Genomic DNA, 27,229 nt, shown 5'->3' with positions numbered 1-27,229 from the left:
TTTTTGACTTCTCTCTCTCTCTCCTTCTTTCCCAACCCAGCCGGTCCAGACAGATGGCCGTCCACTATGAGCCTTAGGTTCTGTCCAAGGTTTCTGCCTGTTAAAGGGAAGTTTTTCCTTGCCTCCCTTGCCAAAATTCTTGTTCTTGTGGGTCAAGTTGGGTTCTGTCTTTCCTTGCAGGTCTTTCCCTGCAGGTCTTTCCCTGCCAATCCTGTAAAGTGCCTTGAGATGACTTTCTGTTGTGATCTGGCGCTATAGAAATAAAATAAAATTGAATTGTTGTAACCACACAGAACAGTGATGTTACAGTCTACTGAGCACAGTTGAGTCACACCTGCAACACGTTTAAGCTAAAGTTAAGCTGCTATCGCTTACTGGGACGGGGTAGTTGGCGAGCCGGAGCGGTGGAAGTGGATGTTCTGCCACTTGCCATCACGGCGATGCCACACGCGGGTTTCCTCGGACTGCATGGTGCGGGGCATGCCGCCAGAGTCCATGTATTGTGTCAGTCGAATATAGGCAATACACGCTGCATTTTCCCCAATTAAGTGCACGTGTGGATTCAGGAGAATGGTGTGCACCGGCTTGTTCCCTTTGGACAGGGCTGGAAGGGAAACAGAGAAATCGGTAGTTAGAGAGAAAATGTCATTCGGAATCACAGATTAAATGAATATGATGCATATCTCCCTTTCAGTTTCCACTCTGGTCTGGATGAAGATGAAATCAAAATCATTTTTTAATTTGTCACGATATGCTCAGGTATAATCAACCTTTGTATGGCATTTCTGCTATATAGTTAAATACATTTACAAAAATCAGTACCAAAAAAGCAGAACATTTTTAAAAGAATGAATAATTCAAAAACAAAACACTGACCCTTAAAACTTGAAAAGAATATATATATATATATATATATATTGATATGAAAACAAGAAGGGGATGTGCAGCATTCCCTCCAAGGTTAGTCCACAATATCATGACCTTGTCCTACCAACCATGAAATGGAACCATGTCTAAATACTGATCAGGAACCAACACAGAGAGGCAAAAAGATATTGGATTTTATTGGATTTAACGCCTCACAAGACACGGAGTGTGGAAGTGATCGTCCTTGAGTCCGCGCGTCACCCAAGTCTGTGTGTTTCAGCTGACTGTCTAGCAGCGTGAGTTTGTAAATAAAGTTAATTAAAAAAAGACTATCTAGCAGCATCCTTATCATGGCAAGTAAACCTAGTTCCAGCCGTTCTTTCCAACATAGTTGGACAAAGGATTATGAATTTATTTCAAGAGGAGACTGGGCAATGTGCGCCCTTTGCTGTCAAAGTGTGGATTGTAGAACATCAAATGTGCGCCGTCATTTTGACACTAAACACGAAAAAACCTCAGAGATGAGCCGGATCAAATGGATTTTATTAAAGAAGTAAGTGTTTGCACTCTGGGCTTGAGTTTATTGTAAAGTGGCATGCGTCATGAAAAATGTTACCGATCCCTGCTTTAGATGGATGAATCAGCAATGTGTCAAAGAAAGCAAGCATGTTTGTAATTTAATTACACAGCAGTTGCCATGACGTCATCAATATGATATTTATATTTTCTCCAACCACCTTGTGTTTAATTTGACCTTCTTTTTAGACAATAAAATCCTAATTAATGGATTCACCATTCTCAAAGTAGAAGCGATGGAAGTCATGTCCTTCCACGAGGTTGCCCAGGGCTTCAGGCTCAAAGGAAGTGAGGCCAGGATCACAAATCTTCCTGTTATACCGAAAAGTAACACAGAATCAGGAAGGGAAGGAAGGAAGTATGCAGATTATTCAAATAAGGGATTACTGTAAAAATGCAGTTGAAGACACTTACGCATAAGCCTCAAAGTCCCCGTTGTTTATAGACTCAATCAACTGCTCAGTAACTTTGATAATTTCCTGTTTGCGGGCTACAAAAAAAAGACCACAAAACAAAGAACATCAAGGACATCAAATCAGCTTCAAAGAGATTATAGCCTACAAACTGCTCAGACTAAAAAATGATTGGACAAGAAAAGCACACAAAATGTTTTCTAGAAATGTCCACAAAATGTCCCGACCTTTTGCGTCCTCATCCTCGATGGTGGTGTTGGCACTCTCAATGGACTCCTGACAAAGGAGAAAGGCAACACATTTTGTATATGTGACGTAAGTATCCGTAGTGACAAAGGTACATACAAACATATTCTCCGACCTCTCTTCAATGCAGAATAAACCCTTGATTCTCTCGCCTCAGTGATGATTAAACAGCATGATCATCACACAAGTGTACATTGCAGACATTCCTGTAAATTTTAATGTGGCCTTTTATTGTGAAGTCCAGAACACCTTTGCAATAATCATGCTGCTCAATCGGCATCGTGATTAGGCGGATGATTATCTTGATCAAAGACTAATGCTCACAAAGATGAATTAAAATTTTGCTAATCAAAATTTTACAGAAAAAAGCCTTTTGTGAGCAAACACAAGGTTTTGTGTTTAAATATTTGTTGTCTACGGACGGACGGATAATATGTAGAGACAGAAATAAACTTTAACTTCTCAGTCTGATATATATGTATATGTGTGTGTGTGTGTGTGTGTGTGTGTGTGTGTGCGTGTGTGTGTGTGTGTGTGTGTGTGTGTGTGTGTACTTATGATTTTATCTTATATATTACCGGTACATATACACAGTAAAGAAACAAACTGTTTAAAATGGCGAAATGTGGAGATAGTGATAGTGATTGTAATTGTGAAAAGAAAAGTACAGAAATAAATGCAACTGGAAATAGTGTTGTTGTTATAATACCTTATTTCCATCCACAGGATTGTGGATTACAGTTGTCTGTGGTTCCTAAACAGAAGAAAAAATAGTTAGATAGATAGATAGATAGATAGATCGATAGATAGACACTGTGTTCATATGTAATCATGTTAACACCAATGGGGGCGCAAAAAGACATGCAGGGTTGATGTCATGTGACATAGACGACGAGTCAGCAGACACCATGCTCAAGCCAGAGTGACAACCAAGTCAACTGGAAGTGTAGAATCATTAAAATCCCAAGCATCCAACATCTTCATTCTCCAGTCAAAACTCCCTTGCTGCTAAAATGATCATATCACATGCATTCAAGTATATTTAATGCATATGCATGAAATAAGTGTGCAAGCAGTGAGGACAGATGAGGTTTATTGCAGAGGAAAAAAGGACAGGGACATGGGGGTGGGGCTTTGAGGTAGAGGTTGCCTCCAATGCTCTATTTTAAACTACATGAGTCATGTTTAAAGGCTCATTGGTTCAGCCCAACATTTAAAATACATAAATTATTTATAAGAAAAACCAAATAGATAGATTAAAAACCAAATAAAATCAAAAACATATTTAATGGAAAGTTAACTTACTATTTTGAATATATTTTTGACTTACAGTTCAATAATTGTTTTCTACCTATAGATTATATACATATTTACACTATTTACAGGTCACATTTTGGTACTTCTAGTTTACTCTAAAATGTATTCTGGTTTGTTTGCCGTAAATTTGTCAAGTTAGAATGCTATGACAAAATGTTATTATTTTGATTTTCTGGTTGTTTGTTAAAAACACATTGCAAAATCCGAGTTTACTTCAGATAATTTTCGATGACAACAGTAAAATAAGGTGGTCCCATATTTTCTATATTTTTACAAATCTGATCATCATTTAAATGTTACAGAGCAAGATAGAGATCTTATCAAGAAATGATGTGACCATGTGAAAGCATGAACCTGTACCTCATCCATTGAGGGGTGTGAGGTGGGCAAGTGTAGAGGTTTTGTGAATAAAGTTGGAGGTGTAGGCGAGGTTGTGTTTATACCAGGGCAGGGGCAGGGCCAGTGTCTTTAGGACTGGTCACTGTGTTGGCTTTGTTGTTGACCTGCAGGAGGTAGTGTAGAAGGGGATATGACACACAAACAGACTTTTCTGACACAAACACACACTCACATCTACTCTTCTTCTCAGGCTCGTCCAATCCTAAAATATCATCAAAACTTGTGTGCCTCAAAGTTATGACTTTATTCAGTTAAATTCATTTTTATTTCTTTAGCGACAGATTAAATTATCTCAAGGCACTTTACAGGAGTAGCAGGGAAACAACGAACCCAACTTGTCCCACAAGAGCAAGCACTTAGGCGATGGAGGGAAGGAAAAACTTCCCTTTAACAGGCAGAAACCTTGGACAGAACCTAGGACTCATAGTGGGCGGCCATCTGTCCATCTAGGACCTGTCCCTCATGATGTCTTTCTTTTAGATGACTAGATACTCTGAGAAGTTCTTAGTTTGGAGATTATGGCTTGGGTTTGGGGGTCTAAACTGGTATCCACCCACCGCCCCAGTTCAAGGGTGAAAACAATATTACCGAACAATCTATAGATATGAAATAGTGGTGGAAACGTCTGGCGGTTGAGAGTTGGCCCACACTTCCACTGCTTAACTGTCTTCAAGTGACTTGATTGCTGCGTTCAATCGATGTCAAAACACAATCACTGAAGTTGCAGGAAATACCGGCTCACATAAAACGTTTTTAGTGCAACATATTTCAAGATTAAACCATTGCATAATTGGATTTCTTGGTGACATACAGTATGCATACTGTCATTTTTTTTAGTTATGATTGTACCAATTTATGCACTACAGGGGTCATCGACTTACGACCGACGCAACTTGCGACTGTTCGACTTTATGGCCACGCACGATAAAACCCTCTGAACCAATTGTGGTCGCAAGTCACCGACCCCCCCCCCCTGTATATGTAGGTGCTCGTTGTTCTGAATAGTTTGTTTCTAATCATTTTGAGTCCCTGAATGATGGTGTTGTGAAGTGCATAACAACTATCCCACCAGGGCTTCAGACACTGCACGTACCAACAAACATTAATGCAAGTAACAACATATTTCCTTTACTATACAATGCATCTTACCTTTACGCCGTCCGACTTCTTGTTGAGTAAACTCTTTGCTGCTGTAGAAGGCAAAAAAAGAGACAGCGCTTCAGCATGAGGATTCGCTGAGTCCTAAGCCTGAGGCGACACTAACATGCAGCAAGCATATCAGTCAACTGTGCTTATCTTCAAACTCCAGAAGGAAAATCTATAATGCAACAAATGCCGGTACTAAAATAAAAAATATGTGGCAATCATTATTAATGCAAGGTTATTCCGATACTACATACTAGTTCATGTGTGGAGGGATGGATGTGTGGTGTATTGAAAAGGTGATGATAGGAAAAATCAGACTTGTCCAGCTTTTCTAACTCAATTTGCACATTTGCACCTAACCATCAACACCCACACAACTCCTCTGTCTTTGTATTTTCATGGCATAGAGAGAATCCAAAGACTAAATTGCATTCACAATGCATGCTGCAGCTTGTCTGTCATTCTGCTCAAATATTGGCCCATTTTTCAAGCACAAGATTCAGCATTGTTCTTCTGACTACCAAACACCTCATCGCCATGCATGTGTGAATGAGCACTGTAAGAGTAAGAGGGACTTAAATATCACTAATTATTTATAATGGGCCCAATTCCACATTTTTACCTGTCATTCCCAAAGTCTTACCTCAAATGGAAACCACAATCCATAAAAAAAGAAGGAAAGAAAAAAAACATTTAAAAAGGAAAAAAATGTGAATAAAGAAAGAGACAAATTGTTTAAAAAGTCGAACGAAGACATAAAGTGGAGATTGAGAAACAAGATATGTCAAAATAAATGCATGGAAAAAAGGTATGATAGAGTGCATAACAGAGAGAGAGAGTGAAAGCGCAGCAATCCATATTGAGAAAAAGATAAATGACTGTTTACCAGTGGCACCTGTGTGCCATGATCTTTGTTCTATGGATAAGCGGATCAAAAGTGATCAAGAAGGATAAAAAGTTACACATAAACTGCAGATTTTTTTTACCTCTTTTGTAATGCATCTGATCTGTTTTCCTCACAATTAGAGAATAGGTTTTCATAGGAACTAAGACACTGACTGAGAGAGACATACCTGAGAAGTTTCTTGTGACAAGCAAAGTGGTCAATATGGCTCCCTGCATTCATATAAATAATGGAAGCAAGACAGGAAGGAAGAGACAAAAAATGTCAAGACTTATTATAAGGCTTTGCCAAGATACAGGAGCACAGCAGAAGGGAAATGCAAATGCTTAGTTAGTAAGTCATAATTTATCAATCTTGAGAAAGGACTAAGACGGGGGGGGGGGGGGGGGGGGCATTTGGCTGGATGGATTATCCTACATTAATAGAAACATAACAAAAATTGCCAGATGTCTCACCTTGAGTTTTCTTCTGGCGTTGAATTTCTTCAGGCATTCCACCGTCTCCTGCCTGTGCATCATTGACGCTACAGTTGACCGTTGCTGCGGGAAGATGAAACGATTTGAGGACAGACTAGAAACTGGCTGGGATGTGAACGTAGGAGAGCAGTGTGCATTAATTCACAAGACCGATCTGATGGCAGAGCTGAAGCTGCTAGGGAACTTTTGTGTGTGTGTGCGTTCCACATCTCTGTTTGTCTAAGTGCCACATACACAGATCCATGGGTGTTTGAGGGCTTCTGCAGCAGTGATGCGTTTACTGGGGTTGATGGTTAGCATCTTGTTGATCAGATCTTTTGCCTCAGGGGTTACAGTGTCCCACTCTGGAGATGGGAACTGGAAAAAAATGAGAGGACAAGTAGGGACAGCATGCATGTGTGTATATTATGGTTACTTTTTATAATGTGTAGTATTTATATAAATGGTACAAATGAAAGTTCATGGCTGTGCACCTAAGTTGGCTGACAAAGCACCAAAATGCAAAACAGCATCAAAGTTTAAGACCCATGTTCAGGAAAATTATTTTAAAAATACCTCGCTGAAAAGAAATGTCAGGGCTATTTTTTCCACTCACTCTAGACTTTATTCCAGACTTTTTCATGAAAGATTTCTTTGTAAAATGACATTTATCGTGGCTTGTCAGGACAGTTCAGTTTTAATTAGCATGATTGCATAATTTGTAGAATAAATTTGCTTAGATTTTGGACTAATTTCATTGTGCTGGTTCGATAACATAGAATTCTAAAAACAATTGTTGCAAACTTAATGAAAAAAAATAAAGACACTACCCGATAGTCATTTTGTTCTGTTTTGTTGTGATTTTTCTTTGAACAGTCTTGATCTTGTCTCCATCTCGATACTCTAGTCTCGATACTCTAGTTTCGATACTCTAGTCTCGATACTCTAGTCTGGATACTCTAGTCTGGATACTCTAGTCTCGATACTCTAGTCTCGATAATGTCTTTGTCTCGGTTGGGGTGGTGACTACAACACTAGCCCTACTTTATGCTGTCTGCTTACATCATAGGCTCCAGCCTTGATTTGTTGATACAGGCGATGCTGGTCCTCGTCCCAAAAAGGAGGGTAACCCACCAGCAGGATGTATAAAATCACACCTGGTTAAAAATACAGATAAATCCAGCATGTTAGCAGATAATACTTTACTGAACTGTGTACCAATATAACGTAGATTACTCCCAAAAATATTTACCACAGGCCCACATGTCCACTGGTTTCCCATATGGGTCTTTCCTCAAAACCTCTGGAGATAAGTATCCCGGGGTCCCGGCAAAACCTGAGGAGATAATATGGAGGAAGAGAAGAGATGTGGAACGGTAGGAAAAAGGGGGGAAATTCAGTGCCAAGACCGTTTCTCAACTAATCAACTGCTGGTCAGCTGATTGTTTGTGTGCTGTTTCAGTTTGAAAAACAGATGGATGAATACTCACCAAACCATGCTTGCTGGTCCCCCTGCACCTCGATAGCCAGCCCAAAATCAGCCAACTTGACCGCCGCCCCCTTCAGTTTACTGGCCAATAGAAGGTTCTCAGGCTGGGGGGGGCGGAGTCAAACAGGTTAGAGATGAGAGGTCAAACGCTCTGGGAGCAAGGTGCCCACAGACACAGATCTAAAATCAGATTAGCCAAACCAAATCCTAATCCAGACTATTAGGGGCAAATGACGCTAAACTGCTCTTAAATCAGTGTCTGAGGCATCTTCCTTTCTGCCACAAAAAAAAAAAAAAACTCAATATGCATGGGTCCAAATCTTTTTTGCTACAATGGCCATTTTCCATGTTGGAACTGTGAACTTGCTCCCTTAGTTTCTATGGATTCTGAGAGTGTGAATTGTGTAGCCCACAAGACGTTATGGTCCACAAAAATATGTGATCCATGTGTAGGAACAAATTGCACAACTGCAGGGAGAGGGATACAGGAGAGATGTGCTGTAACAAGAGATGTGGGTGAAAAAACAAGTGATTCTACCACAAATGTGTATGCTAACACAGTTGAGCCCAGTCGTGAATATATGCTGGTCCATGAACACAGCTGCAGAAATGTCTTTGCTAGCCTGAGGCCATCCAGACTCTGGGCTATAATGAATAATGCATTTCTAACACTTAGAGTCTCAAAGCACAGATGGTGTGAAGAGTCATTTGGCAGACAGATGCAGATATATGACTCAACAGGACACAAATTGATAGCAGGAGACATCCACGTAATCTCCTCGATAGACTTGAAAGTTGAAAGGCTTTTTTCTCTCAATGTCTTCCAAAGTACAAGTACATATTTCACTATACTGTAGAGATGCTTTCTCGCGTCCCCTGCCTTTCCTCCATATAAACATTCAAGAATTTTCACAACTTAACTGTGCCTTGTACATGAAAAGAAAAAAAAACACAATCCAATAAGAATACAGCAATTCTCTCTCATTTGAGAGAATTGCTGTATATGTATACATTTATTAATTTCAGTTTTATTATACCAAAACAGGGGTGGAAAGACCGTGAAGGGAGTGGCTGGGTCTTCATGAATGTTGACATCTGTTGAATGGAGTCGTAACTGAACATTACGTCGTACAAACCTTCAGGTCCCTGTGGACGATCCCATTAACGTGGCAGTGATGCACGCTCTCTAGGATCTGCTGTATGCAGTGGCTGAGGACAGGAGAGGAAGGAATGAACGAGCGCAGGATTGCAGTGGAGCAAATGTAAGGAGAGGCAGAAATTCAGGAAAGTGAGGGAAAGGCAGAAAAGACGATTAATGAATTGAAAAAAGATAAGAGGGGGGGGGGGGGGGGGAATCGCATAAAAATCTTTTATTTATTCTTCTCATTGTGCATGAGGTTTTCTACATATTGGGCATGAAGCCACATGAAGGCGAAACATGTCGAGTTGATGACCTGTCTCTCTCTCTCTCTCTCTCTATCCCCCCCCGGGAGGTAGCATCTCAAAATAAACCTGGAAGTGAACGTTATGTGTGTATGATTAATACAGCAGGCTACATGTCATTAATCACCTTTATAAATAACTCTGTGAGCACAGGCCCCCATGAGACCTCTGAGAAGGCCGTATGTGGAACACACAAACGCACACGCCAGTAAAAATACAGAGAGGTGTGTGTGTGTGTGTGTGTTACCTGGCATCAGCCTCACTATAGTACTCTCTGGCTACAATGTCCTCGAACAGCTCTCCTCCTGTCACCCTGCAGAGAGATGGAGAATACATTATATTGTAGTATTGTTCTTTTTTTTTCACTGCACAATTAAAATACTATGTTAGCCAGTGCTAAACAGAGTACAGTACCTTAAAGAGTCTGCATAAAGATTGTAATTTATTCATGTTTCTTTCCTTTGCTTGCTTATCTTGACTTGAGTGTATTTGCATGCATACGCTAATGTAATTTGTATGGGCGCAGGCCGTTTTCAGCTTCAGCACAAACACACAAACTGGGATTATATAGGGGAGGAGCCTATAGTACCATTGCTTCATAAACATAGCCTACTTCACATTTCCCATGTGTTGCTATTGTAACGTGCAGGATCAAACACTACTGCGCTTATGCAGATTTTGTATTAGCGATTGTACTTAAGGTTTAAAAAAGATCCCCGACTATAATGGCATGTTAGCTCTATATGATTGATTATGAGTAAAATGTCATAAATATATTCCATTTTTTGTATAAACGTATTTTTGCATGTAGGTCACCATTGTTGTTTACGTCACAAGGCATCCTGGGTGTGGCGTCAACGGGTTGCACGACCCACCATCACCGGCGTTTCGGAATATAGCAGCCATCTGTTATAGGAGCGATGAGCTCCTCTGTTCAGCCTTTTCAGTTTGAACCACAGCGTCATCAAAGACACGACGAGTAAAGTGAGGAAGAAGCCAGAGACGAAAATGGAGATAAAAATCACTCCGGGTGACTGTGGGTCATCCGTAGCTGAAGAAGCAGGCTGTCCAGTACCGTCTGTCTATTCCTCCCGCTTTCTGCCCTGTTCTCGTCACTCGTGAGCGTTTAGGCTCCTTGTGAGTTAACTTGTGCCACTTATAAGACATTTTCATGTGTTTTTGTCAAGTTATTTACATCGTAGAGGTCTATGGTTGTATTTCTAGACCAATTTGTAAAAACAGTCGGGGTTCCCTTTAACCAGTGTAGCTAAAGCAAGCAAAGTGGAAAAACCTTACCTGGAAGGCAACAGACAGGGGTAGCAATAAGAATTACGGTTGACACAGCTGACCTGAGACTGATTACATTTTAAATTTAATTTGACAAAACATATTCCATTATAATTTTAATTACAAGTTACTTCACTCTTGACTAAATTAGTGCTGGTTATGTTAGTTAGTTAATAGGATACAGTAGGTCCCTCTCACTCCAAAATGAATGATGGTCTGAGGCAGAGTTATGTTACATTAATTTTGGGATGTTACGCTCACGTCCTGTTTAGACATTCTAAACCATCTGACAAAGACTTTACATCAGAATTTGCTCCATCTTGAAGAAAACTGCTATTAGTGACATATCTTTCCTTATTAGCGACTAATAAAATAATAATAATAATAACTATGTGACTTATTGATTTATATTCTGAGGGTCAATCTATCACTGGTCTCTTCTTCTTAGCAGTAACATAATGGGAAAATGAGCTGGCTTGGCAGCAGTTTGTAATGTATAATATATATATATATAATGTTAACCAAATATAAATACAGGAGTAACAATAATTAAAAATAATAATAATAAGCACGAGAAATGGCAAGATTGGTTACGTTTCCAAAAGAATAAGTGAGAGATTGTCTGTTACTCACAGATCAAACACCAAATAGTGGAAACCCTCTTCTGATATGCTGTCATGAAGTCTTACTGTGGAGATTCAACAAAATTTGTAAAAGAGCAAACATGGGACAGAAGAAGAAAGTCAAAGGAAACACTTGGCACCGCAATACGAATGCAGCCATCCATCATTTGTTTGTATTACTATTGTGCTGCTGTGTCTCGGAGTTTGGTTGTTGCTTATCCTGTGTGTAAAGAATACTGTGGTGAAATGGAAACAAGCAGCGTAAAGTACTGAGTGCAAATTAAGCTGAGTTAGCAATTCATAAACGAATCTCTTGAGAGTTATTTACAGACTGTTTAGCAATAGCTTCAATAATGAAAAGCAACATGTGGGAAGAGTTTATTGTTGTAATTACTCATGCTATTGCATTTCTATGCTTTTTAAATTTTAAGTCTTCAGCACAGTTTGCTAATATTCAGCCCATCTTATTTGTAGGCTCTGTGGACATATCAATAATAGAATATTCAGGTGCTACAATATTGGTTTTGGAAGACATGGAGCTGCATCTCCAGAGCTTGGACACAGAACAAGAGGCCTTCTTTCCACTTCATACGAAAGTGCCATCTGTGCTTCACCGTGGCTGAGCAACAACAACAAAAATACCATTTACATAATGTAGGAGGAAAAAATTACCGGTACAAAAATCACCACAGAACCGCAGTAACTAATATGATTGAATTATTGTGTCTGGCACATCAGCAAAATCTGAAACAGGTCGCTAGAGAGTTTTAGAATCTAGAAGACAAGTGCCCTTAGGAAGACTCACAAGCAATCTGAACAAATTGTTTAAAGAACGAAGACTTGCAGCTCACCAATGTTGGGGTGCTTCAGTAAACGACAAATCCTCGCTTCCCTCTCAAGTTTTTGATGATCTAAAAGAAAAGCAGAGGAGGCACAAACTCAGAGAGAAGCAGAGACACATTATTTTTTTTGGACCTGGGGCAACAATGCACCTCCTTATTATGAAAGGAGTTAGATTTCTGTAGACCTGACTGATTGAGGGTTGTGCCATTCATGTCATTTGCAATGGGATCTGTATTCTATCTTACAGACAATTTATTTTTATATTTGTAAAATTAGTATAATTTAAGATACAAGGCACATAAGGGAAATATTATGGAGAGAGGGTGATACTCCAAAAAATAAAAAACCTAAGTTGAAATGGATTCAATGCTTTTAAGTCCATTTCATACACAATTAGAATCAGTATCTGAATAAGCTTATTTCTATTGTCAGTGGGGGTACGCAGACCGAAAGGCAAAGCTCTCCATTTACCGGTCGATCTTCATTCCTACCCTCACCCTCACATGTGGTCACGAGATTTGGGGAGTGACCGAAAGAACAAGATCGCAGGTATCATCAGAATATGACAATTTGGCAGCCTGTTCATTTTCCAACATACAAATATGCCTGCAGACAGACCCGCTGCTGTTTCAGGCTCAGCCTTGTGCATTTTCCTCCCTCTGTGCACTGGCAGTCTGGGATTGGTTGTCCAGACAGGTGGACATTAACTGAAACCAAAAACCTGGCACCTTTCAAAAGATGGAATATTTTCACAACTCGCTGTGTGTGTGTGTGTGTGGGTGTGTGTGTGTACGTGTGAGAGAGAGAGAGCGAGAGAACCACCACAGGGAGAGAGTGACCAACATTTATTTTTAGCTTCAAGTACCCAGAGAGTCATGTGATCTCCCTTCCACCCACACCGATCCCAGGAGCCTACCCTCCCTGCTATCTCTATCACACAATCACATCTCCTCTCCTCCCTGCCTTCACTTCAAGATGAGACGAAAGTCACAATGACACTAGGGGAATGCAGGAAAAAAAAAAGATGAAAAGTGAGGCAAGGGCAAATCTAATGAGGTAAAAATATATAAAGAAAACGTGTCTCTACATATCGTTCTATCTATTTATCCATCTAATTATCTCCATATACCTGTGTATTTTGTATAATACGAGATGATCTTTTTATAGAGTGAAAAAAAAAACACCCTTACTCTACTGGACTAATTTATGGAAAGCTATACCCAACTGCTGACATAAATTGAAAGGGTCACACAATCAGGCAAAGAGGCTCGAGCACAAAAAAGCAAGCAAGGACAATCATATGTACAATTATGCACACAAACAAATGCTGGATTACAGATACACACAAACAAGAGCACACACTTGCCAAAGCAAACACGCAGAGACAGAGAGAGAGAGCCGGAGAGAGCACATTACATTACATATATATATATATATATTACAGACAAATACAAAGTGACAAAAGATAGAGAGTCAAAGTGACAGCACACTGACTCATGCATGGAGAGGACAAACATTCAACTGCTGTGAGGAATGCAGTGATCACATTCATGCATGTGAGCGTACACACGCACACACACATTAAAATATTGGCTCTATCGTCTCTTTCCTTCTAGGATTATTTTCATTTTCTTCATTTTCCTCCCTCCACTGTGTCCCCTCATCCACTGAACCATCTGTTGGTCTTAATGAAATGGAGCATAATCAGGATTTATTGTGGGATTGACTGGTTCTGCAGGTCCACCATATAAGTGTACATGCACGCACACACACACTGACTTGATCTAAGTACTTTCCAGCCAGCAATCCCTCTTAAATTATACACACTTGCACAAATGCATGCCCTTATAGGCAAACACACACACACACACTGTAAAAAGTGGGGTTGGGGGGAGGTCATGTCTGCCAGAGAGAATGGAATCAGACAGAGTTGCAATTCAAGGGCTTATTGAGTAAAGAGTGCAAGACCATATCTGAAAAACTAACAATCCATGTTTGTCAACAGACACGGAAAAAAGGTGCAAGGTGGAGCAAAAAAACTACACACAAGGCGGTCGTCGACTTACAACCAAAATTTGTTCCGAGGGATTTGTCGTAAGACGACTTGGTCAGATGTCGGCCCACCGTAAGTATATTATGCCTTTTTTTTTCAATGCATGGCTAAGAGTTCAAAAGAATAGATGCAACAACAAAAAAACATGGGCAGGAAGCGAAATATTAGCACAGTCTTTCTGCTATGGCAGTTTGACTCAAACTAAACCTAGGGTTAGGGTTAGGGTTAGGGTCAAAAACCACAGTTCCTCTGTATATGTACAGTATATACTAAATATATACTATATATATACTACATATATACACTATATATATACATCAAGGTTTAGAGAGTGTGTGTTTGTGCACACTCACAGAGTGATACATATGTGGTGAGGTAACTCTTTGCAGTATTTTTGGAAAATCTGTCCCAGCATGCAAGTGGTGAGACACTGTCTGCCATCTGCTGAGGTTTCTTTTACCAAACACTGAACTCCAGAAGCGGGAGGATCAGCACGCACGGAAGAGTGAAATAAAAAGGAAGCTCGTGTATCTTGCGGAAGAGAGGAAACCAGAAAGAAAAGAGATGCAGGATGAAAGCTGGCAAAGAAAGATGAATGGCAAGAATAAATGATGATGAATGATGAAGGATTGGTCAAGGAAAAGATGTACAAGACAAAGAGGGGGTCGGTTCCTGTAGATGTAAAAGGTGAACAATCCAGGAGAATGAGCAGAGAAATGGGGAAGGAGGATGCTGAGGAGAAGTAGAATAGGAGGTGGCGGAAATGAGTAACATAATAAGCGATAGAAAGCCGCTCATGTGGGGTTGGTGGCAGTTCCTGGATCAGGCGTGTGCTCTTCTCTGCTCAAATGAGAGTACACAGCTAGTTGTTGTTTATGTTTGTTGTTTTGCTGTCACTGTGTATTTTGTGCATGTATATAGGTTTTAATATGTAATCTTGCACAAACATACACTAAATACATAATTAATTACCATCATTTATATGTGTACGTCAATTGTGCGTTTTGCTATCTGTTTTGTTGTATTTGCAACCGTCATAATTGTTTCATGATAACTTTCTTTTAGTTTTTTTTATGTCTTTCACTTCACTGTGGTTCTGTTTTACCAGTAAACTGTATGAGAACCACGCTAATGAGCCCATTGAATTAGATTTGTGTGTGTGCGTGTGTGCGTGTGTGCGTGTGTGCGTGTGTGCGTGTGTGCGTGCGTGTGTGCGTGCGATGCCTAAAGCAACCAGGCCAGCGGCTACAATTACAGTGACGGATGTGAAAGAACTGGGTCGGCTTCGCTAAAGTTCTGCCCCTGGGATGCCAAAACCAGCCAAAGACCTGAATCAATACAGAGACTTGCACACAGAACCACACACACACACACACACACACACACACACACACACACACTCGTAAGGATATGAGAAACAGTTGCGTAAAAACAGCTAAGAATAACACAAAAAGGAGGACATCTACAGTACCACAGTGAAAAAGGTGCCAGCGAAAAAAACAGCGATAGTCAACGCTTTTCTCTTCATATGAACTTAGTCAAATCAAGATGAGTCTCTGACCCTTTCACTGTTTATCACACACACACACACACACAATGAGCTCTCCCCAAAGTCTGTTTCAAGTTCAACAACGACCTCAGCTCATCCAAGTTTGTCCAGTGGCACTTCTGGACAAACTATTAAATGTGTTTCAATATCTGTTTATTGCGTTAGTATTTCCTACCTCGGGCAGACAACTTCTTGGTGTTGATGATTTTGGCTGCATACTCCTGTCCAGAGGAGATCTTTACGCACCTCCTGACCACAGAGAATGCACCCCTGAAATGAACACATGCACAAAAATACTTATTGATGTATTAAGAAAACGAATACACAATCAGAGGAGTGTTGCTCTCTCCCTCCATGTCTGCAGTAGCATGATTGGACAAGGAGAGCTTTTGACACACATCAGCCTTCTGTTGTTTAAGCCATGGCTTGTCCTGACATTCAAGGCACATGTGTGAAGATAAAAAATAAATAAAAAAATAACTAGGTCAGCTCTATTTGAGGGCGGAGAGGAGCAGAGAGCTGCATCGCTCGTCTCTCGGTGCAGCCGCGGAGCCTCGGCTCAGCTCGGCAGCCAGACCGTTCTGCTCTTCGACATTTCCGTCTTCTTTCAATGAAAATCCCGTCGTCCTCCTCCTCCCATCTGCCTGCAGACCTCATTAGAGATATTCAGGCAGGTGTGACGCTATCGCAAACCGTTAAAAGCATTCGGATGCAGACGCTTGAGAAGCAAAGCAGAAAAATGAGTCACTACCCTGTTCTTTCATTTGCTGCACTTCTACTGGTCAGCAGCTCTGGCGCGGTGCGATTGAGATGGCCTGCATGTGTTCAGGATAATTCAGCGTTCAATATGAGGAATGATATGAATTTGTTGGCTATTCCCTGCTGTCCGGCTGAGTATGTAGACGGATACACATATTATCTAACATCCTCTGACATGAGCAGCTTGCCACCACGGCTTACCTCTTATTTATCAGGGATTTGGCAACGGGAACCATCATAGCATAACATGTTACATAAGAATTATATTTAACTATCCTGTAAAGTAAATGCAGAGCAGCCGCACAGTAAAATGTGCTGCTTGTAAGTAAAGTGGATGTCAGCTGTTTGGAACTTAATCGAAGGTTAGAAGCCAAATTGGCAGTGATGAAGACATTCTTTGTTTAAGTTCTCCAACAAATGGGATCGCAAAATCGTGAACACTGACATCTTTACCCTCGCCAAACCGAGATGCAGAAACCCATACTACACTATGAGAATAGGGTGCAGGCTGTCGTTAAGGGAGAGTACGGCCAGCATCACTGGCAAAATGTTTAACGTTCTCTCACACACATACTGGCTGAGGAATTCCCTCCCTGTGTCCAATGATTGTTTTCATCCGAGCGGAGTCTGTGGTCACATTCCGAATGTACAGTATATCTCTGTCACGCGGTGGAGAAAGAAAAGGAGGAGAAGGAGATGGAATAACTTGAAGATTGAATCAAAACTGTCTCAAAGTATAATTGTTTTTAAAAGAAAGTATAAATATGAGGTATTTTTAAGGTATACACTTATTGATAGGTAAAACGTACGAACAACAAATGTATTGTGTTTGACCACCTGCTAGAACACTAAGAAGTTTATTATGTGTGAGCAAATACATTATATTTAAGTATTTATATGTGCTTATGACAGTTGTCAGCTGATCTGTTGGTGCAGGATGGTAGGATTTTATAAGTTTACACTTCATCCTACGACTTTTGAGTATCCTACACATGAGTTTCACATGTATATATGTTTCTGAAAATGTGTTTGTTTGTTTATTTCTTATTTTTTTATTTTATTTTATTGATCATTTTGAGCTTATGCCTGATGTTTTGATGCTCAAATAAATAAATAAATTAATAGTTAAATAGTGGGTGGGTTACCAAATCTCGTTTGGTCACACAGCATGCAGTTCACCCCGGTTCACTTTACACCATGGGGGGGGGGGGGGGTTCCTGACCCCCCCTGCGTGACGTCACCAAAGGGTCGCAGGGCAGCCTCCGCGGTGGGGGCAGATCGACAGCTTTCGCAAACACAAAACGTAAGCAGATGCGGGATTAAAGCAAAACAGGCTGCAGCTGAACTGGCCTGCATGGCGCGCACGGTGGGCGCGCTGCGCTCATCCGCTCCGCTCCCTGCGTCAAAAGCGCATCGTAGCAGATGCATAAATGCACACTGCTGCAGACATAAAGACGCCGGAAACCAAGACGGCCTCTTGAATCACAGGTGTGGACGTCTCATGCAGAGATGCGAGGATAATTTGTGCTTCCTTACTTGCCCAGCTCTTCAAACAGCTGATACTCGTCGGTAAATCTCGTGCAGATCGTTAGTGCCATCCTGAAGAAGGAGCTGATGCGGATGCGATGCGCTCACAGACAGTATATTATCCGCCCGGTTTTATCCTGGACCTGCAAGCCAAAACGGGAGGTTCATGCGCAGCTGAAGCGCGTCGGCATCGGCGCTGTGACGGGATGATTTCTGCGGGAAATGCTGCCCCTGCGTGCGCACGAAGAGCGAGAGCGCGTTCAGCGGTGGAGCTTGCTGTTAAGGTCGTTTCTGTCCGAGCGGCAGCTTCTTGCAGCCTTTAGCGCATCATGTTTGTGCGCGTTCCGCTGTCTCTGTCGCATCCTCGTCCACGTCCAGTGATGTGAGGGTCGCCCGACAGACGCTGCGCTACCGCGTCACCCCCCCCCGGCGTGCGTTTAGTCCCGCCCCTCGGCCTGCGTCCGTGAAAAGCGCTCAGAGAGCGCAGACCTCCGCCGATTTATTTACACCGTCCAGACGGTGATCTGGATCATCACCAAAAGGTCATAGATTGTTCCTGGTATCTTTATACACCCACCATGAAAAGTAAAAGTGAATCAGAGTTTATGTGTATTTGTAACAGATTTTTTAATCTTACTGACTCCATTCTGCATCCGTGCCGGATTTAATTCGGTGGTAAAATAGAGACCCCCACCCTACATGAATGTGTCAAATTCCATAAATATTGGTCAATAATCAACCGACATATTGAGAAACATATTTTGAAGCTCCATTGACTGCAATGTTAATGATGATCCAGAATCCAGGATCTCCTCTGGATCACCACCAAAATGTAATGATCTCTTTCTGGTAACATTACAAAAGATTTCCGGAATATTTCATCCAGATCCGTCCAGAAGGTTTTGAGCGGGCCGAGTCTCCCCAGACAGACGGACGGACAGACAAACAAACGCAGGCGATGACATAACCTCCACCTCGACTATTAACTATTGGCTTACATAGAGAACTTATGCATTTACATAGAAATTACCATTACAAAAACATTTGTAGCTCAAAATACAGGCGTGGATTTCAACCAAAATGTGAAATGCTGTTCCACATTTTGGTTTTTACTTCATACCTGCTTGTACTCTTCTTTAATTCATTCGTGTTTATTTTTTATGTTTGTCTCACCCTTTAGTTGTCTGCTGAACTGACCTTTATAAGGTCCCATATTATGAAAAAGTCACTTTTGTTTCTGCACTACTATTATGGTGATTTTGGCCAGTGAGCCATCAGCCAGTAAGTCTACTACCCAACTTTCCAGCCCCACTGCTATCCAGGACTGTGACGGTTTACTTTAATTGTTTTATGGCTCTTTCGGAAGGCACTTTCTTTGACTTGATCAATGAGGTCACCTTTGATTGTACACCATGTTGCATTGTTGACTCTAAATGTATCTGTCCACGTCACAATTTGACCCATTGTTGTCTCTAAATGTGGTAAATCTCCAGTGAATGCCCTGCAGCATTGATGACTGCACAAAGGAAGGAGGATAACCACACAGGAGGAAGTGCCTGAAGGTCAGCAGGAGAACAAGCATGGCCACATTGGAAGGCAATGTGGCCGTGGACAGCGTAGGCACCATCACTCTCACTGTGAATTGCAAAGAATCTGGAGCAATGAATGTCAAAAGACAGGATTGAATTTATTGTAATCAGTGCAAATGGTCACACATTTTCTTTTATTTGTTCTCTGCACAGCACCAACAGAGGACAGACTGTTCCCGGTCATGGATGGGAGGTCAGCTACTAATACTCTAGTGTTGGTTCAGGCAGGGAGCAAGATTGATAGATAAGAGGAAAGCTAGTAAAAATGAGTGAAAACCAGGACAGAGACCAACAATGGCTTAGCAGTTAGCGAGGAGAGCTATCTGGGCTTCAGACAGGAGGGCGCCAGACATTCTTAGACAGGTACACATAAGATTGCTAATGCAGATCAGTTTAACAATTAAATGATCTGTTACAGGTTACATGTACTGTTGGTGTACTTAGAGCAGGTGCAGTTAAGCATAGACTGTAAGAAGGCAGGCAAGAAGGTGCATTTGGCTTTAAAGCTAATAAATGGATGATGAAATAATTGTAGGAAATATAGAACTGGCAGTTACTGACTTGGAAGCCAGGTGGCGCCGAATAATTAGGAAAAGGAGAATGGAGATGTGTGAATGCGGCTGAATGACGTCAGTGAAAGGAAGGAAGATTGTTTGTGTGTTTGTGGTTTCAATAATGCTGTATTTAATCTTATGGAAATAATCAAATTTAATACAAAATCCTCCACTGACATTTTGTTAGAGTAGCACATCGGTCATACGGGTATAATATCAAAGATAAACGTTGATTAATCTGAACAGCAACCTGATATATCAATTTATTAAACTGTAAAACCCTCAAAACTAGATTATGTTCTCACATGAAAAAAAAAGAGAACATGCACTGCTGTCCGAAAAAGCTGAGGGGACTGTTGCACTGAAATTGTTATTAAGAGAACATTACATTATTTGCCATTTTGTTGTCATAAAATAGCATTCAACATTTAACCTGAAATTATGTTAAGTTATCTAGTTTATGAAACTCAAATTGATGTATTGGTTTTTAGGTTTGTGTGTATACTATTCCTCATCAGTATTTATAATTCACTATGAATCGAAGAATCGTTTTGAAGGTAATAGCAAAAGTGACGACAATATCCATAAAGATATATAGTTGGCTAGAAGCTGAAATTCTTGGTTTCTATTGAACCTTTTATTTACCGTATATGTCCGACTGCTGTATTCTCTGTTTGTCCCATAAGGGGTTGCCACAGCAAATCAACCTTCTCCACTTCACCCTGTCCTTTGCATCGTCCTCCCCAACACCAGCCACTCTCATGTCCTCCCTCACTACATTCATGCATCTTCTCCTGGGTCGACCTCTAGCCCTGTTCCCTGGCAGTTCCATCCTCAGTATCCTTCGACCGATATAGTCCCTATCTGTCCTCTGGACATGTCCAAACCATCGAGGGCGGGTCTCTCTGACCTTGTATTCAAAACATCTAACCTTCACTGTCCCTCTTATTGCCTCATTTCTAATCCTATCCAATCTGGTCACTCCCAAGGAGAACCTCCAGCATCTTCATCTTCACCACTTCTAGCTCCGCCTCTTGTCTTTTCCTCAGAGCCACTGTCTCTCAGCCGTCCATCATGGCTGGCCTCACCACTGTCTTGTAGAGGTCAGCAACCTGAGGGTTCTTCATAAAATCCACTGTAAAAAAAAAGTAAAGCCCCGTGTTTGTAAGAAGATATTTTTTTGTAAAACACACTTTGAAGCTTCTTTTTTTTTTTTGACCACTAAAGGTCAACAAGACTCCCAAATATGCACCACTATCATTCTGCTTTCACAATTTATCTGAGCACATGGTGGTTGGAGACGGACGCCAGCTTGATTTAATGTGGCATCTGTGATGTTTGAACTTGAATACATATAAGGTTTGTTGTTTGTGTTGCTCGAGCATTGCCTCGGCTTACATGCAATGTGTGGATAACGCAAAGGTACGCAAAAGAATTCATCACTCCTCCACAATAACATAATTGTCAGTCACATTTTAACCAACTTTCTCTCCATCCACAGAATAAATTGAGCCCTGGAGGTTAGTCTGAGCGACTTCAGGACGGCTTTACCGTTACGGTAAATCAAATGAGAAAGAGTTGCAGTAAATTCAGGAGCAGAGGCGTAAGCCTGGTCTGGCGACTAGCTGGATGCAGTAGTAGCATCAAACACGAGCAGTAACAGATTATTTAAAGTGCTTGATGAATGTAACCAAATGCATTAAGTTTTTTGTTTTTTTTGGGGGGGGGGGGGGTGTATAACATCATTAGTTATTTGTGCCTTCAAGCAATGGAAGATATCAGATTGAAGATGCATGGAAGACCTGTTTGAGGTCTCAATAAACTTTGATGTTGAACAAACAACCAAAAACGTCAAACATCAAAGCAAATGGATCAAATATACATCAAACGGCCAGAGGCTTTGGTGGCTGGCATTCAACCAATTTAACCAGAAGGTTGGGTGTTCCTTTGCCTGGATATACTAACTCGTCTCCATTGCGAGAGCCGCCCAGATAAGCGTGGGTGGGTGTTGTCATTAAACATACACTATGGGAACGTGGTTTGCATGTCTCCCCACATCTTGTTTGGACGGTGATTGTGTGGGGGGGGGGGGGGGCGAGGTCTGTCTGTCTGGGGGGCCTAGTTAAGCAGGAGGGAGGGAAAGGACGGGTTGAGAATATGATGGGAGTTGATCTTCATTCTCTGGGGGGGGGGGGGGGGGGGGTCTTGGTCCCGTTGTGATAACTTCAGGAGGTTCTACCTTCTAAAGGACTCACAGTTGACTAAGACACCCAAAGAATGATGATTAACCCATTTGTGGATCTTTTATCGGTCCACTTCATCATTCAAGGTCATTATCTAAAGCTCCTGCTAGGACCATACCGTAACAGCTGCGATTGGACGCAGCTGTATCCACAGCTACATGGGTGGGTATGGTCCTGGTCACCCACCGGCCCACCCGGGGTGACAGCTGCATCCAGTCCTGGATGTGTTTTCTAGTAAAAATAAATTATTAATTTTCAAACATTAATTTCTCTGTGTTCAGACAATTTAATTTCTACAAGATATTCACAACAAAATTATATTTCTCAAATCCATTCAAATGTAGTTTATGAAACACTTTTACATTTAAAACACAATTAAATTTAAAAAGAGGAATATAATCTCACCGTTAAGCTTTATATTATGCACTTGCAATAACTATTAAATACATATTTAATAATTACACAATATCTACCACCATAAATTGTGGCGGGAGGGGGGGTTGTGTAACATCATTAGTTATTTGTGCCTTCAAGCAATGGAAGATATCAGATTGAAGATGCATGGAAGACCTGTTTGAGGTCTCAATAAACTTTGATGTTGAACAAACAACCAAAACCGTCAAACATCAAAGCAAATGGATCAAAGACATCAAAGGGCCAGAGGGTATATAAGTAATGTGAATGCAACATGGTTCTTTGGAGCCAGTGGGGTGTAGGATCGTGAGCTTGAACAAAGGAGCATCCGTAGGTTTTGGTGGCGGGCATCTAACCAATTAACCAGAATGTCGGGTGTTCCTTTGCCTGGGAAAAGCGAATGAAATGAAATGAAATACAAAAGTATTTCATTTCATGAAATGAAATACTAAAGTATTTCATTTCATTTATGCTGACTAACCTCGTCTCCATTGCGAGAGCCGCCTAGATAAGCATGGGTGTGTGTTGTCATTAAACATACATTATGGAAACGTGGTTCGCATGTCTCCCCACATCTTGTTTGGACAGTGATCGTGGGGGGGCGAGTTATGTCTGTCTGGGGGGCCTAGTTAAGGAGGAAAGCGGTAAAGGACGGGAGAGAACATGATCGGAGTTGATCTTCATTCTCTGGGGGGGGTCTTGGTCCCGTTGTGATAACTTCAGGAGGTTATACCTTCCAAAGGACTCACAGTTGACTAAGACACCAAAGAATGACGATCACCTCCTATCGGGGGTCTTTTCTCGGGCCGCTTCGCCATTCAAGGTCCATTATCTAAAGCTCCTGCTACTCTCGGTAGGTGTGGTCCGTCCAAAGGAGGGTGGGTTGGTGGGTGACCGGGTGACCAGGACCATACCCACCCATGTAGCCGTGGATCTGAACAGTGTAGGGTTCTACTAAACCCTCTTCCGGTTCTTTGTTCTCCTTCGTGGGCGCGTAGTCAATGAGGAGGACGTGGGTAAAGATTAAAATATTTATATAACAAACAGATCAGTACAAGTTGGTTTAGATTATCAGCGCTGAGGTTCGACGGGAATTCCCTACAACAGCAACCTGATATATCACCGGCCCACCGAGGGTGAAAGCTGCATCCAGTCCTGGATGTGTTTTCTAGTAAAAATAAATTATTAATTTTCAAACATTGATTTCTCTGTGTTCAGACAATTTAATTTCTACAAGATATTCACAACAAAATTATATTTCTCAAATCCATTCAAATGTAGTTTATGAAACACTTTTACATTTAAAACACAATTAAATTTAAAAAGAGGAATATAATCTCACCAATAAGCTTTACATTATGCACTTGCAATAACTATTAAATAAATATTTAATAATTACACAATATCTACCACCATAAATTGTGGTCTCAATAATTCCTTATGTCCTTCATGCTCATGTTTTTTTGTAAATTCCATATTCTTGTTTTTTAATCCAGGGTTCTTGGTCTCTGTGTGCCGAAGCAGTTTTGAACCTTTCATTAACCCTTTCATTTTAACCTTTCATTGATTAGCTCCATTAACGAATGGAGCTAATCAGCTGTTGATAAACCCGTGTTTTAAGTCTTAGTCCCGGTTTCTCTTCTTGGAGGTCATTACCTCCTCTTCTTCCCCCTCTTCTTCCTCCTCAGTTGGACTTTTGTCCTTAGCAAAGAAGCTCTCCAAATACTTTTGGTTTTTTTTATTAATTTTCACGAGTTCACGGCTGTTTTTTTTTTTAGCAACGTATCAAGAGGCGATTGTTACGTTGGAGAACATCCAGTCGTTTTTCAAAATAACACCTTTTAGACACTAATAATCGATATAACGGAAATTGTATACATTAGTTTTTCTTTCTTTGTGGCCCGGTAACAAATACCTCACGGACCGGTACTGGGCCGCGGCCCAGTGGTTGGGGACCACTGTTGTAGACCTGTCCTTTATAATATGTCCTTGCTGGACACAGTCACAGTTTGTAAAGTAAGACAAAACAAAAGCATTACATTTTCAATTTGATGCTCATTTTAATAAATCAATAGGTTGTCAGCAGAGCTCAACAACTAACAATATAATGTCATAAATACAACAATAAATATGTTTAACATATGTAAATAACATCAACACACAAACGTACAACTACCACAATAATAATAAAAATAATAAATAACATGTCTGTTATAAAATTAATTTATCCTATTTAAAATCAGTGCATTAAGACATTAAGCTGTCCTCTGCTATTAAAGTGGCATGAGTGTGATGGCTTTGTCATCCTGTCAAAGAAATGTTTCTTTGACATTTGCATCAGTCTGTGCAGTAAATAGACGAGTCTGAGGAAGCCCCTCCCAATCTGTTCAGCGCTTTGTGCTGCAGAGGAAAAGAAGCAAAATAAACAGCTTGTTTAATTTGTGTCTCAAAAGTTAATAATTGGTGTAAACACTCGGTTACATCACTACGCCAGACTGTTCCATTTGTCCTTACTTGGATGTGATTCTCCTAATCACTCTCTTCACCCAGGTAGCCTCGGGGTCCAGGCAAACTTCTTGACCTGTCGCTTTCAGAGTGGCACTGCAACAAAAAAGAAAGAAAGAAATAAGAATGCAGTCGGAACAAGTCAAGGCTACTTAAAAACCGGACGTTATGTCGTACATGATCTCGGTCTCCTCGCAGTGGGAGTTGGGAAGAATGATCTCGACCTTCCCGATGTGGCGGCCGATGGGTTTGGACTCAGTTTCAATGCAGCGGCAGTGCTGCTCCACCGCTAGGCTTTTCAGGCTCATTGCTGTGAGGAGACAGAAGTCACATTATGGTTACAAAGTGCAGCAATAACTTGCAGTACTACACCGAAGAGTACTTTCATTAAATTGCTAAACAATTCAATATCAGATTGAATGAGAAGAAAATTTACCTTTGCTACTTTCAAGGAATGCCAGAAGAACCGCAATAAAAGTGATAAAGATCCTGTTGCTCATCGTTGTGCCGTTTGAAACTCTGCAGCGACAAAACTGTCAAGGAAAAAGAATGTGCAGAGAAGTGCCTGTTGAAATGCTAAATAAAAGTAAAGATGATTTTTGTCCTCTCTCTTCTCTGCTGTGTTCCCGCTCCTATTTCCCTTCTCTTGGTTTGAGCTGAGATTTCTGTGAATTGACTCTAGTGCTGGAGTTTCTCCCTTTTATATCTGTCAACTGGAAATGACTCACCTCCGTAGCTCAGGCAGGTTGCGCAAGCCGGGACTGCCAGCAAACTCAGGGAATTTACACACTGAAGTGTTTGACGAACATCCCAGATTTTCTGTTTTGTGGCGTCACAGGATCAAGCTGAGATATCATTTGGAAAAACACAGTGACTAAAACTGTCATAAATCTGTTGATGTGAAAGGCTCTGTAGCAAGACATTTTCTCAGTTAGACATTTAACTATTGCTCAAACGGAGATCTAACCGTCTCAAAGTGACGCCTTATTAATCGATTGCGTTAAAATGCATTTGGCAACTCGATGCAACCTGTGAATCTGTGGATGGCGAATGTAACTCTGAATTTTGACATATAAAATAGCACCTTCTTCAACAGGAAGTTGGATCCATTCATGAACTACTCTGCGTCTCGCATATAAGCTGAGAGCACCATGCTAATTTGTCTTCGTTGTCAGTGGCCACATTTATACTAAACCACCATTTCAATCATTTTAAAACATCCATCCAGCATGGGTCATAGGACGTCCCGCTCAGCCACTTGCGCCACCATCGCCCCAAATCATGTCTGTCTATTTGTTAAATGACCATTTGGAACAATCACATTGCAGACATTTTTATTTTGTATCCTAGTACAAAAGCATTTTGTTTCAAATGTGTAATTGGAAGCATAATTATTCAACCCTGACTGTTTTTTTTTGTTTGTAAGATATATTATTAGTCACCTATATATAACCAAATTGTACAGAAACAGCTTAAATTGCTGTGACCTGCTACAAACTTGATGCATAACCAGACGCCTGGTTCTCGTAGCGTTCCTAAGGAATCTTAACTAAATCCTCCTGACTGAAGACCTTCAGTTCTGGAATATTCCTTTGTTTTTTTTGTGTTTTTTTTACTTCAACGTTCTTCAAATCCCAACAGAGATTTTCTTGGGATTGTCCTGACAGACTTTGGACTTGACTTCCGCTTCCGATCGTTGCTCTTTCAGACTATGCACGGACACGCAAGCATCCCAAAATGTTTTTGTCTCATCTTAAAGGTTGGGGTTGTACTGGAGATGGCCTTCCTAGTGAGACTGGCTCTTAAAAGGGATACCCTTCATGGGTTTCAATCATTTAGAGATTGCAGTTGGTAGTTACAAAAACTAACACTTTGTTTGGAACAATTGAAACTGCACTTGTGTGATTTGCATATTTCAAATAACGGCTCTATATATTTTTATCTTCTTCAGTAAACTAGTTTTTAATGGAGGTGAAATCATTTTGCTTTTAATCGTAAAATTATGACACAAAGATGATGCATCCGTCC

General features: G+C 40.9%; 2 protein-coding genes across 6 annotated transcripts; both read right to left on the bottom strand.

Annotated features, from left to right (window-relative positions):
• Positions 1–371: 371 nt before the first annotated feature.
• camk2d2 (calcium/calmodulin-dependent protein kinase (CaM kinase) II delta 2) lies at positions 372–17,967 on the bottom strand. 5 transcript variants are annotated; one of them, XM_068750506.1, is made up of 18 exons: positions 17,906–17,967; positions 15,786–15,880; positions 12,017–12,076; positions 11,176–11,230; positions 9,503–9,568; positions 8,949–9,021; positions 7,814–7,916; positions 7,576–7,659; positions 7,386–7,480; positions 6,579–6,701; positions 6,324–6,407; positions 6,038–6,080; positions 4,968–5,008; positions 3,863–3,922; positions 2,084–2,132; positions 1,858–1,933; positions 1,661–1,755; positions 372–604 (listed from the first exon to the last, which is right to left on the bottom strand). In XM_068750506.1, the coding sequence occupies exons 1-18, from the start codon at positions 17,965–17,967 to the stop codon at positions 372–374; spliced, it is 1,497 nt and encodes a 498-aa protein (XP_068606607.1). The 5 variants fall into 5 exon arrangements, with proteins under 5 accessions (XP_068606607.1, XP_068606608.1, XP_068606609.1 ...); XM_068750507.1 differs by lacking the exon at positions 3,863–3,922 and adding an exon at positions 2,812–2,856 and having other exon boundaries at positions 4,968–5,005; XM_068750508.1 differs by lacking the exon at positions 3,863–3,922 and having other exon boundaries at positions 4,956–5,008.
• Positions 17,968–24,731: 6,764 nt separating this feature from the next.
• cxcl8a (chemokine (C-X-C motif) ligand 8a) lies at positions 24,732–25,862 on the bottom strand. The gene is made up of 4 exons (XM_068750552.1): positions 25,638–25,862; positions 25,379–25,511; positions 25,211–25,297; positions 24,732–25,096 (listed from the first exon to the last, which is right to left on the bottom strand). The coding sequence occupies exons 1-4, from the start codon at positions 25,699–25,701 to the stop codon at positions 25,084–25,086; spliced, it is 297 nt and encodes a 98-aa protein (XP_068606653.1). The 5' UTR covers positions 25,702–25,862; the 3' UTR covers positions 24,732–25,083.
• Positions 25,863–27,229: the final 1,367 nt, after the last annotated feature.

The sequence above is a fragment of the Brachionichthys hirsutus genome, chromosome 17 (assembly GCF_040956055.1).
Source record: "Brachionichthys hirsutus isolate HB-005 chromosome 17, CSIRO-AGI_Bhir_v1, whole genome shotgun sequence".
Taxonomy (NCBI): domain Eukaryota; kingdom Metazoa; phylum Chordata; class Actinopteri; order Lophiiformes; family Brachionichthyidae; genus Brachionichthys; species Brachionichthys hirsutus.
This window is presented reverse-complemented; position numbering and strand designations above follow the sequence as displayed.